This window comes from Gobius niger, assembly GCF_951799975.1.
Source record: "Gobius niger genome assembly, chromosome: 1".
In the NCBI taxonomy this organism is placed as follows: domain Eukaryota; kingdom Metazoa; phylum Chordata; class Actinopteri; order Gobiiformes; family Gobiidae; genus Gobius; species Gobius niger.
In genome coordinates this window covers 71,538,794-71,553,092 of record NC_136852.1, presented here as the reverse complement: position 1 = coordinate 71,553,092, position 14,299 = coordinate 71,538,794, and the positions used below count along the sequence as shown (strand labels likewise).

Genomic DNA, 14,299 nt, shown 5'->3' with positions numbered 1-14,299 from the left:
GGGCCTGACGTTGCCTACCCCTGTCCTACTGTGTCTGTGTTCCCAGATATAAAAAACATTACAATTAAATGTTGATTTTACTGACAATTGTAAAGTTGATTAATACACAATAACAACAAAAACATTTTACATGACGTAAAAGTCTGTTTTGATTCTCAAGCTGATCCTCAGATCAGAAAGTAGAATGACCCACACACTTTGCCTGTTGCCTTGTATCGATGCACTTCACAGACTCAGAACAGTTTCCAGTCTACCCTGTACTTGTGCAGATCCTTTTTAGTTTGGAGGTTCAGCTTTCATTTGCCATTTTTAAACCTCTAAAATATTGTGGATGTTTTTTTTCCTGCTACAGATGTTGACCCCAAGCGAGGTCCTGCTCCAGACCCTTGAGGATCTTAAATCTGAAGACTTCCAGGTGTTTAAGTGGTTCCTGGAGCAGAGGGGGATCCTGGAGGGCCTGCCCTGGGTCCCAGTGAGCCGACTGGAGTCCGCAAACCGGGTACAGACAGTTGACCAGATCATGAAGGTGTACGGCCTCCACTGCATCCAAGTCGCCCAGAGCATCCTCCTTAAAATGAACATGGACCACATGGCACTGGAGCTGTCGCAGTTCCCCTTCCAGCCTGAAGGTGAGGTCAGAAACCAGACTCACCGGCGACTGAGTCTTTTCCACAGCGGTGCATGCGCGAGCAAACAGGGAGTAAACCAATCAGCGAAGGGCGGACGTCTGCTGGTGACGTGGCGTTATAGCGGTTCTGTGTTAATTGCACGAGATTTTGAATCACGAAACTCACCAACCGTTTGTCAAACAGAGGGCCAGATCTTGTGACTGGCGATTTTGCATGTGGCGCTAAAGGCTGCACCGGGAGAGGGCGTTATTTAAGAAAAAGAGGCCGAGTGAGGCGTGGTTCATTACAAGCAGCACTTGGAGACGCTCTTCTGTGGCAACCTTCTTTACATCACGCTGCCTTGGCTTCTTCCTTAGAATCGACGTCAAATTGAAAACAAAAGCGAAATTGCCTTGAAAAGTCTGGGTTTACTTTGATACAGTAGATCAACACACACACCCCAACACCAAAGCATCAGTTATCCATAAATAAACCACACACGTCTTCAAGTGCCACAACACCAGGTCTGATCTGAGTTTTAAGGAGAGACATTTCCATCGTGTGTCAGTCTTTACCTCCTGATGATGCTCCTTCTGTAGCCACAGCTCAGTCCAAAAGAAAGAAGCGCATTTTACAGGGGGCAGGGCAACTTTTTTTTTTTTTCCAATTCAACCACTCCAAGAATCCTGCAGCTGCAGCGCAAATGTTCCAATACGCTACAGTTTTCTTGCAACTGCTGCATAACTCTGCAACTCCTCTGCAGCCGATATGACAGTTTCTGATCAATTAAATCCTGTACATTTCGTAACTTTGCGCATTCGAACGGTGTCCAACGCGAGGCTGCTGCCTCTCTGTCCCGCCCGCTCGTCTTGGATCTGCAGCAGCGGAGGGACACTTTTATTTCTTTAATCTTTATTAAACATTTCGCTGCATCAGCATGTTACGCGTTTATAAGAGAACCCCCCCCTCGCAAACCACCGCCTTCCTCAGGTCTGGGGAAAGCATGGGGAGGGGGCGGCACCACAACATTGCAATGTGAGTCTGTCCCCCCCCCCCCCTGTCCTGCCCACGTTTTGCTCCAGGTCTGACACTGAAGATTGCAAGGAGCTCCACCCGTCTGCGCAGTCGTCTGCTCTACAGCCTGCGCTAAGAACCACAAGATCTGGCCCTTAGATTTCTAACAGAAACAAATTGAGTTTCATTATAGTTCATGTTTATTGCAGCTTGTGTGGTATTTTAGGATATGATGATGCACTTTTAGAACAAAGGTTTACTGTCATTTTTATGCCTAGTACCGTTAGAGTCAATAATATCGTTTATCGCGATACTTTCCTGCCTCAATATATCGAACTTCAAATTTGTTATCGTGACAGACTAACCCCATGACCCGGCAACGGACAGGTGGAAGAAAATGGATGGATGGAAATGATGTGACTAAAAAATGGCCTTATTAACCTCTTACCACCCGCCTAAACCAAATGCATTCTGTCCTCTTTGGCCATTATATAGGCCTGTGTAACACCTCATTTGAAAGCTAAGACCCACAAAACTGATCTTTTTCCTGGCGTTGTTGCTGTGTTGTGTCTCCTTTTTTTTAATGTTTTTTTTTTCTTTTTTTTTCTTTTCATTTTTGTCACATTTTTGTTGAGTTTTTGTCACATTTTTGTTGCGTTTACATCCTTGTTTTCTTCTCCTTTTTTGTGGCTATTTTGGTGTTTTTTTTCCCAAGCAGCTTTTTGATTAGGGTGAAGCCAAACTGGAGAAAATGTGATCCGTTCAGGTGGGAGTTAAAGGGTTAAATCTACAAGCAGACCACATTCATACTAATGAGAAATAAACATAAAAGGGAATAAGTGGGAACTCACTGGCCACAACCGGATTTTTAGGAAATATTATTATTCAAGTGAGTCTGAGCTAATCTCCATGGGTAATGAATACAAACAGGAAGTACTGACGCTCACAACTTATGGTTGGATGGAACTGTCAGCTCTGTTTTAAAAAGTAAGTCCAGTTGTGCTGATTCCCCCTTTTTTTGAGTCTGATCCTTGGTTCATGAAATCAATGACATCAATATCACCTTTTTCAATACCTGTATTTGTCATCTAGAACCAGAAAGCAAAACAATGTGAATTTACTCCATAATTATTTATTTTTCCTCAGTGCTGTCCCTGGACCAACAGGCATCAACACTTTCCATTTCCAATGATTTATTTCCAGTCGGATGATGTTGGTATCGTTTAACGCAGGGGTAGGCAACGTCAGATCCGGCCCTCCAGCACAGAACCTGTGGCCCCCAAGACAATTTTGAGGAATATTATTATGCAAATAAGAGGTCAAATACTTGTTAAAGTACTCTTAAAATGCGAGAAATAGTCAGTATTTTAACCCCTTAACTCCCACCTGAACCGAGCACATTTTCTCCAGTTTGGCTTTACCCCAGTCCAAAAGCTTCTGGAAAAAAGCTGTGAAAATAGCAACAAAACTGAGACAAAAAAAATATGGAAATGTGACAAAAAAGTGAGAAAACATTGATGAAAAAGTGGCAAAAATGTCACAAAAATGTCACAAGAAATTGACAAAAAAATGACGAAAAAATGACAAAAATGTGACAAAAAATGACAAAAATTTGATTAAAAAAATGACGAAAAAATTACAAAAATTGGACAAAAATGTGACAAAAATTTGACAAAAAAGGAAAAAAAATTGACAAAAATTTGACAAAAAATGACAAAAAATGACAAAAATGTGATTAAAAAATGACGAAAAAATGACAAAAAATGACAAAAAAAAGACAAAAATTTGATTAAAAAAATGACGAAAAAATGACAAAAATGTGACAAAAATGACAAAAAATGCATTAAAAATTTGCCCAAAAAATGTCAAAAATGTAACAAAAATGTGACAAAAAAATTGCAAAAAAAAAGGACAAAAAAAATGAAAAAATGACCAAAAAATTAAAAAAAATATGGGAAAAAAATGTGACAAAAAAATGAAAGAAATTTGATTAAAAAAATGACCAAAAAATGACAAAAATGTGACAAAAAATGACAAAAAAGTTACAAAAATGAGTTGAATACCCAACTAAAAAATGATGGGAAAAAAAAATCTGGTGACGTGAGGAAAAAGATCCTCTCTTCAGGCGGGAGTTAAGAGGTTAAAAATGTCCAGTCAGAACATCCCACTTGGTCATATATAATGTGATTCTCTACTGGGGGGTCAGGACCCAAAAGTGGGTCACGGAACCATTTTCAGTGGGTCGCGAGTCTATAGGGAACTTTTATTCAATATTTTCCATCTGAAACTGCACAGAAACACTAACTGTCTGTTAAGATTAATGTTATTGGGTTGTTTTGATCATGATTTCAGTCTTAAAGGGAAATCTACGGCTTGTTCACATCATGCAGTAAGAGGTAACCATCTCAATACGATTATCATATTTTTAAAAATTTGTTAATGCAGTTGAATAACGTTCAAAGTACTCGTACACGTATCAGTTTTCTAAAAAGTGACAGAACATCATAAAAAAACATGGCTTTGTCTTTGTCTTGTCTGCAGAGATTATGACCCAGTACCAGCGCAGACTTCAGGCCAAGCTCAAAGAGAAGTTTGAAAAAATCTGTGAAAAAGTGTCCAAAAGTGGAAGTACAAAACTGTTCTCAGATGTGTACACGGATCTCTACCTCAGCCCTTCAGAGACCAGAGACCAACACGGGTCCGAGCATGAGGTCCATCAGATCCAGGCCAGTGCTAACCCTGAAGCCTCGCTCCTCTGCACAGACCTCTTCACAGGCCTGAGCCCGACTGGAGAGCCGGTCCGAGCCGTGCTGACCAGGGGCGTGGCTGGTGTGGGGAAGACGGTGCTCATTCAGAAGTTCAGTCTGGACTGGGCTGAAGGCAGAACCAACCAAGACGTCCAGCTGCTGTTCCCCTTTACCTTCAGACAGCTCAATGTGCTTGGAGACAAACAGTACAGCCTGGTGGGACTGCTGCACCACTGCTTCAGTCAAACCAAAGGACTCCACATCTTCCAGCAGGTGCTCTTCATCTTTGACGGTCTGGACGAGTGCAGACTTCCTCTGGACTTCAGCCGGACCCGGGTCTTGACTGAGCCCACTGAGAGCGCCTCAGTGGAGGAGCTGCTGGTGAACCTCATCAGAGGGAGCCTGCTTCCCTCCGCTCGCCTCTGGATAACCACACGCCCCGCGGCGGCTAATCAGATCCCGGCTGACTGCATCTCCATGGTGACAGAGGTGCGAGGATTTACGGATCAGCAGAAGGAGCAGTACTTCAGGAAAAGGTTCACAGACAAGCAGCAGGCCACAGCCGTCATCTCCCACATCAAAACGTCCCGAAGCCTCCACATCATGAGCTACATCCCCATCTTCAGCTGGATCCTCTCCACTGTCCTGGACAGCCTTCTGAGGCACACAGAGGGCCTGGAGCTGCCCCGGACCCTCACCAACCTCTATATCCACTTCCTGGTAGTGCAGCTCAAACAGAAAAACGTGAAATACGACGGGAAGCTGGAGGGGGCTTCGGCCTGGTCTCCGGAAAACAAGGAGATGGTGCGTTCTCTGGGAAAGCTGGCCTTTGAGCAGCTGCAGAAAGGAAAGCTGATGTTCTACGAGAGTGACCTGAGCGAGTGTGGCCTGGACGCTGCAGCTGCTTCAGTGTACTCCGGAGTGTTGACCGATGTCTTCAGAGACGAGAGTGGACTTTATGATGACCAGGTCTACTGCTTTGTGCACCTGAGTGTGCAGGAGTTCCTGGCTGCTCTTCACGTGCATCTGACTTTCTACACCACAGGCATCAACGTGCTGCTGGAGGACCAGGCTTCTTCTCTGTTCAGTGGCATGTTCAAACCCCCGGGTCTGTACCGCACTGCTGTGGACCAGGCCTTGCAGAGTCCAAACGGACACCTCGATCTGTTCCTCCGCTTCCTCTTGGGGCTGTCTGTGGAGCAGAACCAGAGGCTGCTGAGTGGGTTAGTGCAAAATCAGGTGAAACGTGCTGAGAGCAGGCAGGACATTGTCAAGTGCCTCAAGAAGAGGATAGAGAGGTGTACTTCTGTGGAGAGGAGCCTGAACCTGTTCCACTGTCTGAACGAGCTGAACGAACACTCTCTGCTGCAGCAGCTCCAGCTCAGTCTGAGCTCTGGGCGTCTGGACTCTCTGTCTCCCGCCCAGTGGACAGCACTGGTCTTTATCCTCCTGTCCTCTGACTCAGACCTGGAGGAGTTCCACCTGAAGAACTTCTGTCCTTCAGAGGAGGCACTGCTCAGGCTGCTCCCGGTCGTCAAAGCCTCCACCAAAGCCATGTGAGTCCTGACTATGTTGAACCAGACGGGATTTAAACAACTGAATCCTGACTCTCGTCTCTCATGTCCATCTCTCTCCTCAGTCTGAGTGGCTGTGGCCTGTCCACCCTCAGCTGTGCTCCTCTGGCCTCCGTTCTCAGCTCTTCCAGTCTGACACTCCTGGATCTTAGCAACAATGACCTCCAGGACTCAGGGATGGAGCAGCTGTGTTCTGGACTGAAGAGCACCACCTGCAGGCTGCAGACCCTCAGGTTATTACGAGACTCCCCTCATCGAGGTGGTGAACTCAGTAGTATTGAGTTGACATATGTTCACTCCTGTCTGGTTGTAGGTTGAGCGGATGTGGACTGTCGGAGCAGAGCGCTGGCCTTCTCTCTTCTGTTGTCTCCTTGGACTGGTCGCTGAAGGAACTGGACCTTAGCAGGAACTCTCTGAAGGACTCGGGACTGCAGCTGCTCTGTGAGGGGCTGAAGACGAGCTGCTGTCCCCTGGAGACGCTCAGGTCCAAATCTATGCTTCAAAACATCTCAAACTCACTGCACACTGTCCATCAGAGGCCTAACTCTGTCATTACAGGCTGAGCTGCTGCGGTCTGTCTGAAGGCACGGGGGCCTTTGTGAGTGCAGTTCTCAGATCTGGGAGCAGCCGTCTCGGGGAACTGGACCTAAAACACAACTTCATCCAAGACCTCGGAGCCAGAGCACTGATCCAGAATCTGCCCCAGTGTGCCCTGCACACACTCAGGTATAATTCATGTTTATGATGCAAGTCAGCGACATGTACAGGTATCTTCTATATTAGAGCAATAGTTCTGTTTAATCTTCTCACAGCCACATCACTTCTGTTTGTGTTTCACTGATCCAAACACAGGTATCTGTCGCTCAATGACTTTTAAAACATCTCTCACCTAAACTTACAAGAGTCGCCTGGTGACTTGGCAGAAGATGGGCTGTTTCTCAGTCTGTGGTGTGATTTTTATTAGTTATTTTTTTCATGTCTTCAGAGCGGGTAAACAGTACAATGTTAGTTTATATTCATTTCACTCAAGTGGTCCAAATAATTACTCAAGAAAGAGTAAAAAGGTACTTGCAGAAAATGCTACTTGAGACTTAAGATCTATATTTCAGTGTTGAGAAACATAACATAGAATAAAACATGGAAATTCCTAACATTTCTAAAGAAAAAAGTAATAAAAAGAAATAATTCTGACACAAAATACAAACTACATCTATTACTAACAGTGGAGTGAGTAACCATGGGTTCTCTGATTGGTTAATCCATCTGTCGATCAGGCCCATCCGGACCCGCTCCCAGACTACACGTCCTTGTAAAGAAGAGGAAAAGTCTGGCGGGTCTGGCCATAGTGCGGATTTCTCAAAGGCCAGATCATATGTTAAAACTCTCTTTACCAAACTGTGGTAGAATAAGGAATACTTTATTCTCTTGTCTCTTCCAGTCTGGCGAGCTGTGGTTTGTCGGGAGACAGCTGGGGACCTTGTGCTGTTAAAGTCCTGGATCTGAGCAATAACACTTTGCAGGACAAGGGCCTGAAGAGGATCTGTCCTGGACTGGGTTTGAACTCTGGTCTCGAGACTCTCAGGTGAGATTCAGTTTGTGTGACTTTTAACCTCTTAACTCCCGCCTGAACCGAGAGGATCTTTTTCCTCACGTCATCAGATTTGACATTTTGTCATTTTTTTGTCACATTTGTCATTTGTCACATTTGTCATGTCACATTTGTCATTTGTCACATTTGTCATTTGTCACATTTGTCATTTTTTCGTCCATTTTTTATAAATTGGTCTTTTTGTTGTCAATTTTTTTTGTCAAATTTTTATCAAATTTTTGTCATTTTTTTGGTCAAATTTGTCATATTTTTTGTCACATGTCATTTTTTTGTCAATTTTTTGTCACATTTGTCATTTTTGTCATTTTTTTGTCCATTTTTTTAATCCATTTTTTGTCACATTTTGTCACATTTTGGTCATTTTTTGGTCACATTTTTGTCATTTTTTCGACCATTTTTTGTCAATTTCTTGTGACATTTTTGCCACTTTTTCATCAATTTTTCGTCACTTTTTTGTCAATGTTTTCTCACTTTTTTGTCACATTTCCATCATTGTTTTCGTCTCAGTTTTGTTGCTATTTTCACAGCTTTTTTTCCAGAATCTTTTGGACTAGGGGTAAAGCCAAACTGGAGAAAATGTGCTCGGTTCAGGTGGGAGTGAAGGGATTAAACCCGTCCAGGAGCTCAGACATATACAGAGGAGCTGTGCCAGTGAGACATTTGAAAACTACAAGTAAAAGGTTAAACCTCATCCTGTAATACACAGGAAGCCAATGTAGAGCAGCTGACACAGGGTCGATGCGCTGTCACTTTCTGGTCCCTGTAAGGAGACGTAAAACAGTGACCCAAAAGTGGGTCGCGTAACCATTTTCAGTGGGTCAAGGGAACCTTTTTTTTTCTTCCATATTTTCCATCTGAAACTGCATGGAAACACACCAGAGTCTGTTAAAATGAATATTATTGGATTGTTTTGATCTATTAAAAGCATATCTACTGCTTGTTCAATAAAAAATGGTTTAAAATACAATATTTTATACAATATATGACAAATTATAGTTGTATTTGGGTCGTGGCTTGTCATTTGAGGGTAATGGTGGGTCCCAAAGTCAAAACCACTTGAGAACCACTTGGCATTGGCATGAAAAAACTTCAGGCCATAATGTTGAAGTTCGGCCCTTGGTGTTTTGGCAATGATGAAAATCGGCCTCCACAACGCAAACTTGCCTACCCCGTCCTATGTCATACCTCATGTGTGTTTGGTTTTGTCTCTTTTTTAATTTTTTACACTTCTTGCAATAAATAAATAAATAAATAAAATCATTGTCTACAAACACACCAAGATATTTTGCAAAAGGTTGACAGAAGGAGGCCAGACGGCCAATGGCTCCGTCACAATTCTCAAGAACATTTGAATTAGAATTTCCAAAAATTAAAAATTCTGTCTTATCTTTGTTTAGACTTAAAAAGTTGGCACTTTTTTTGGTTTCTTTTTAAAAGACACTAGGTTGGAACAAACAAAAGCTGTTCAAATTACCTTACGCGTTTCGACGGACAAGGAACCACTTCCGTCTTCGTCAGAGGCGTCTCCCGACGTGCATGATGCGTCTCTTATTGGGAAAGTTGTAGTTCCCAGGCGTGGCCACACTGACATAAGCAATAAACCTGTCAGTGTGGCCACGCCTTCCGAAGGGCACAGAAGAGCACAAATACAAGCGCTGGATCCGGGAGGCCATAGAAATCAGAAAGCGAGGAATAAGATCCATCAACAGAGATGAGGGCGCCTTCACCCTGGCGCACACATGGGACGCACTTCTCCACTAACCAGCACACGGCGGAAGGCGTGGCCACACTGACAGGTTTATTGCTTATGTCAGTGTGGCCACGCCTGGGAACTACAACTTTCCCAATAAGAGACGCATCATGCACGTCGGGAGACGCCTCTGACGAAGACGGAAGTGGTTCCTTGTCCGTCGAAACGCGTAAGGTAATTTGAACAGCTTTTGTTTGTTCCAACCTAGTGTCTTTTAAAAAGAAACCAAAAAAAGTGTATTACTCAAGAAGACACAATGAATGTAATAAAAGAATAAAAAAGTTGGCCTCCATCCACAGATCCATCCTTAGAGCTGTACTTTAGTGGCAAATAGATCTGCAACTCATCAGCAAAAAAATGACTTTATGTTTCTAAAATAAATCAGTCCAAGGCTATGACAGGGTTTAAGGAGAGAATCCAGAATGTTACCTACACATTTCTTCTTCTGAGACGCTGAAGAGGCACCAAGAGCCCCCCCTGCAGCACAGAGGAGGCATCACAAGAGGAGCTACAGGAAACAAACAAGGCAAAAAAGACTGTTGTGGAGCGGAGAGAGCCCCATGCGCTCACACACTCTCATTCATCCTGGCCTGTTGTACATGTTTTATGTGTAGGATGAATCCTACGCAGACACGGGGAGAACATGCAAACTCCACACAGAAAGGCCCCGTCCCTGAGGGGAATCAAACCCTGACCTTCTGCTGTGAAGCAGGAGTGCTCACTGTGTACCATGCCGCTGTGTGTCCTGAGCTTAAGGCAGTTTTTCACCTCACAGTAAACAGGGACAGTCTGTTTTATATACGCAAAGGCAGCAATATGGCACTTTTTATAATCATTAAGTCTAAAACAGAGTCTATCAGGCGTTTTGCTGAGATTTTCTATACATTTTACATTTATATTACATATTATTATCCAGCCTTATCCGCAGAGAAAAGCACCACATGTGGGGACTTGATGATGTATCTTGTTTCAGGATGAACGGCTGTGGCCTGTCCGCTCTCAGCTGTGCTCCTCTGGCCTCACTCCTCAGCTCCTCCAGTCTGACACTCCTGGATCTCAGCAACAACGACCTCCACGACTCAGGAGTGGAGCAGCTGTGCTCTGGACTGAAGAGCGCCACCTGCAGGCTGCAGACCCTCAGGTGAAGGACACCATTCACTCAAACTAGTCCCCCTTTGGTGAAGTCTAAGCCACCACCTCCTCATAGACGGGCAGTCTGTATTGTTTCTTAGACTGGCCGGGTGTAAGCTGACGCAGAGCTGCAGCGCTCCCCTGTCCTCAGTCCTTGATTTGGACTTGGTTGAGGATTTGGATCTGAGTAACAACGCTCTCCAGGACTCAGGACTGAAGAGTCTGGTCCCTGCTGCTCTGAAGGGAGCCTTGATAAAGCTCAGGTTAGCTCACTGACAAGACTACAGTTATTTAATATGGTTATAGTACGGTACTAAGGCTAATCCTGGAGCAGTTTGGGAAGTGTTTTCACAGCCTCACATGAACCAAACCACTCCCAGAAGAATCCCATTTATAGATACAGTAAAGCAGGGGTAGGCAACGTCAGGCCCGGGGGCCATATCCGGCCCTCCAGCACTGCTCCTCTGGCCCTCAAGATGATTTTGAGAAACATTATTACACAAATCAGAGAGTACTTTTAACATTATTAGAGTTAAATGGGAGAACAAAAGGTAGAAATACTGTCAATACACCCGATTAGGAGTAGCTCAGGGCTGCAGAGAACGTTCATGTTTTTAAGAGCAGCTCAAGACTCACCTTTTTAGCTTAGCCTTTAACTGACTAATCTATTTATTTAATCCTAATATATAAAATGTATATATATGGGAGGTTGTCCCAGGCGCATTGTTTTAAAGTTGTAATCTGTAAAGCACTTTGTAATACCTTTCGGTATGAAAAGCGCTTTATAAATAAAGTTTGATTGATTGATTGATTGATATTATGTACAACACTGGCATTTGAAAGAAATGCACTGGAAAAAAGAATAGTTTTAAGGAAGAAATTACATAAATCTACTTGAATTAACAGATTAAATCTAAGGTTTGAGTAGATTTTGTCTGGTCTTAGACAAAATAAAACCTCTAGTAGTAGTTCTCTTAATTCAGATAATTTTGTGTCATAGCATTTGTATCTTGGATTAGTTCAAACCGACTCAAATTCAACATAGAAGAACTTTAATTCAAGCAATTTAAAGTCATTTATCTCATTTAAGATGGTCATTTTCCCAGTGTTGTGCTGTACTTTGGGCTAATAATCAGTGGCTTCGGTCTATCTACAATAAAGAAAATCGCCCCCCCGCCAAGAAAACTTGCCTACCCCTGCAATAAAATATTAAAAAAAACACACAAAAAAACACGAAGAGCAATTTTCTGATACGCACAATCTTCCTTTCCTCTCGTATGTACCCCCACCATCCGGGAGAGTTTACTCTAAAACCATATGCAACATGAACCTGTATTTTATTTCTTTCAGTGTTTATATGAGCTGTGTTTTGCAGACTGGAGAACTGTGGCCTGTCCGCTCTCAGCTGTGCTCCTCTGGCCTCACTCCTCAGCTCCTCCAGTCTGACACTCCTGAATCTCAGCAACAACGACCTGCAGGACTCAGGAGTGGAGCAGCTGTGTTCTGGACTGAGGAGCACCACCTGCAGGCTGCAGACTCTCATGTGATATATATACGATTAAACTGAAACTTCACGTTAAGAACGGCTCCTAACTGTGCACCTTGTTCCTTGACTTCAGTCTGTCTGGATGCCTGGTCTCAGAAGTTGGCTGTGAACTTCTGGCCTCGGCTCTGAGGTCGAACCCCGGTCATCTGAGGGAGCTCGATCTGAGCTACAACCACCCAGGAGAGACGGGGCTCCAGCTGCTGCAGGCTCTGAGCGCAGACTCCTGCTGCAGCCTGCACACGCTCAGGTACTGGCAGATGGAGACGAAAAAAGACTGTGTAAAAGATCAGGAACGCTTACTGGTCGTCTTGTTTCTTGTCTTTGTCGTCAGGACTGACCACAGTGGACCACTTCGACTGAAACCTGGTCTGAACAAGTGTAAGTGTGAACGACCAAAGACCCTTTTTGATCAAAACAAATTTGCTATGGTATTTGGTAATAATTTCACACGCATATTTATCACTGTCTTTCACTTTATTGGTTGGAAAATGCAATATATCTATGTAGTATATCTATGACGAGAAACAAATGTGATTCCTGTATTAGTTGAGGAGATCATATTTCGGTCTCCACATGCTCGTGCTCCTTGACGTACTAAAACAGGACTAAACCAGATTAAACCAGAGTTGATTCAAGTGGGATGTTATTGTTTTCAGACCTTTTTGTGCCGTGTCCTGACCAAAACTCCATGCACCCAAAACTGCGTGTGTCGGCGGACCTCAGAACAGTGTGGTGTGAGGAGCATGAGCGTCCATATCCTCCGCATCAGGACCGCTTCGAACATTGGGCACAGGTAAAACAGGTAAAGTTAGGAATCAGTTGGGGCAACAGTTAAAGAGTTCAAACTTTACAAGATCCTGTCATAGTGTTCACAGGAACAATTAATGTACAGGCCTTTGAAAAAGGCAAAAACTTATTTTGGTGCTAAATAATGTCATTGCCAGTTTTCCTGTGTCTGCTGTGTTTAGAAGGTCCATCGTTTGACCTCTGATGTCCATGTCTTGTTGTGTCTGCTGTGTTTAGAAGGTCCATCGTTTGACCTCTGATGTCCATGTCTTGTTGTGTGTACTGTGTTTGGAAGGTCCATCGTTTTACCTCTGATGACCATGTCTTGTTGTGTCTGCTGTGTTTAGAAGGTCCATCGTTTGACCTCTGATGTCCATGTCTTGTTGTGTCTGCTGTGTTTAGAAGGTCCATCGTTTGACCTCTGATGTCCATGTCTTGTTGTGTCTGCTGTGTTTAGAAGGTCCATCGTTTGACCTCTGATGTCCATGTCTTGTTGTGTCTGCTGTGTTTAGAAGGTCCATCGTTTGACCTCTGATGTCCATGTCTTGTTGTGTCTGCTGGGTTTAGAAGGTCCATCGTTTGACCTCTGATGACCATGTCTTGTTGTGTCTGCTGTATGATGGTGGTTGTTTGCTGCAGGTGCTGTTTGCGGAGCCCTTGACTGGTCGATGTTTCCTGGAGCTGGAGTGCCGGGGCCTTGTTAGACTTGCAGTTTCATACAGAGGCATCTCAAGAAAAGGAAAATGTATTATAGGTAAATTCGGGTGTAATCGCATCTCCTGGGGCTTCTACTACTCCAGTGGATACTACTCAGTTTGGCACAACGACCGGCGGCTCGTGATGTCCAGGGTTCCAGACTCGGATTGTGGCTCCAACACTCTCGGGGTCTATGTGGACTCGGACTCTCGGCTCCTGGCCTTTTACCTGGTGCTTTCAGACAGGCTGGTTCTCCTCCAGAGTTTCTCTGATGCCTTCACTGAGCCGCTGTTTGCTGGCCTTTCTTTCTGGACCATAACGGGGTCTGGCCCCTCCGTCACCCTGCGCTCCACAGAATAACTCTTTTTAGTCACTGTCCGTCAGTATCGTTGCATGGGTGCGAACTGCGCACTTTTTTTCGTGCATTAAAATCTTAGAGGAGGATTGGTGGATTGATGGATTAGGGTAAAGCTAAATTTGGAGAAAATGCGCTTGGTTAAGGCGGGGGTTAAGAAGTTTAATTTATTATTATGCTCTCAAATAAATCACTGGCAGATGCCACATGATTGTATTCTGTATGAGCTGGAACATACCTGGTCAGGACTCCTTTATGTGTAAGATGGTGCCACAGTATCGTAACTCTTTGCTGTATCTTATGATCATTTTACAACACAATAGTCTGGGGACGGCGAGATGGCATTTAGTGTTTCGGGCTGAAGCCACCTGGAACACACTGGAACACACAATTCAGAATTTAAAAAAACTAAAAAACGGTGTGATTAATTGTATTATATCTCAACTTGTACATGAGTGTTTACCCTCAATGATTCCTCAAGAA

The 14,299-nt window shown here is 44.0% G+C and overlaps 1 protein-coding gene across 3 annotated transcripts; it reads left to right on the top strand.

The window, feature by feature from the left end:
* Positions 1-352: 352 nt before the first annotated feature.
* Positions 353-13,836, top strand: LOC306959627 (NACHT, LRR and PYD domains-containing protein 12-like; the record flags this gene model as incomplete). 3 transcript variants are annotated; one of them, XM_079551784.1, is made up of 13 exons in its annotated part: positions 353-629; positions 4,164-5,925; positions 6,009-6,176; positions 6,257-6,427; positions 6,502-6,669; positions 7,382-7,525; positions 10,276-10,443; positions 10,535-10,696; positions 11,809-11,976; positions 12,053-12,226; positions 12,311-12,357; positions 12,636-12,772; positions 13,405-13,836. In XM_079551784.1, the coding sequence occupies 13 exons, from the start codon at positions 353-355 to the stop codon at positions 13,819-13,821; spliced, it is 3,963 nt and encodes a 1,320-aa protein (XP_079407910.1). In that variant the 3' UTR covers positions 13,822-13,836. The 3 variants fall into 3 exon arrangements, with proteins under 3 accessions (XP_079407910.1, XP_079407911.1, XP_079407912.1); XM_079551785.1 differs by lacking the exons at positions 10,535-10,696; positions 11,809-11,976; XM_079551786.1 differs by lacking the exons at positions 12,311-12,357; positions 12,636-12,772; positions 13,405-13,836 and having other exon boundaries at positions 12,076-12,221.
* Positions 13,837-14,299: the final 463 nt, after the last annotated feature.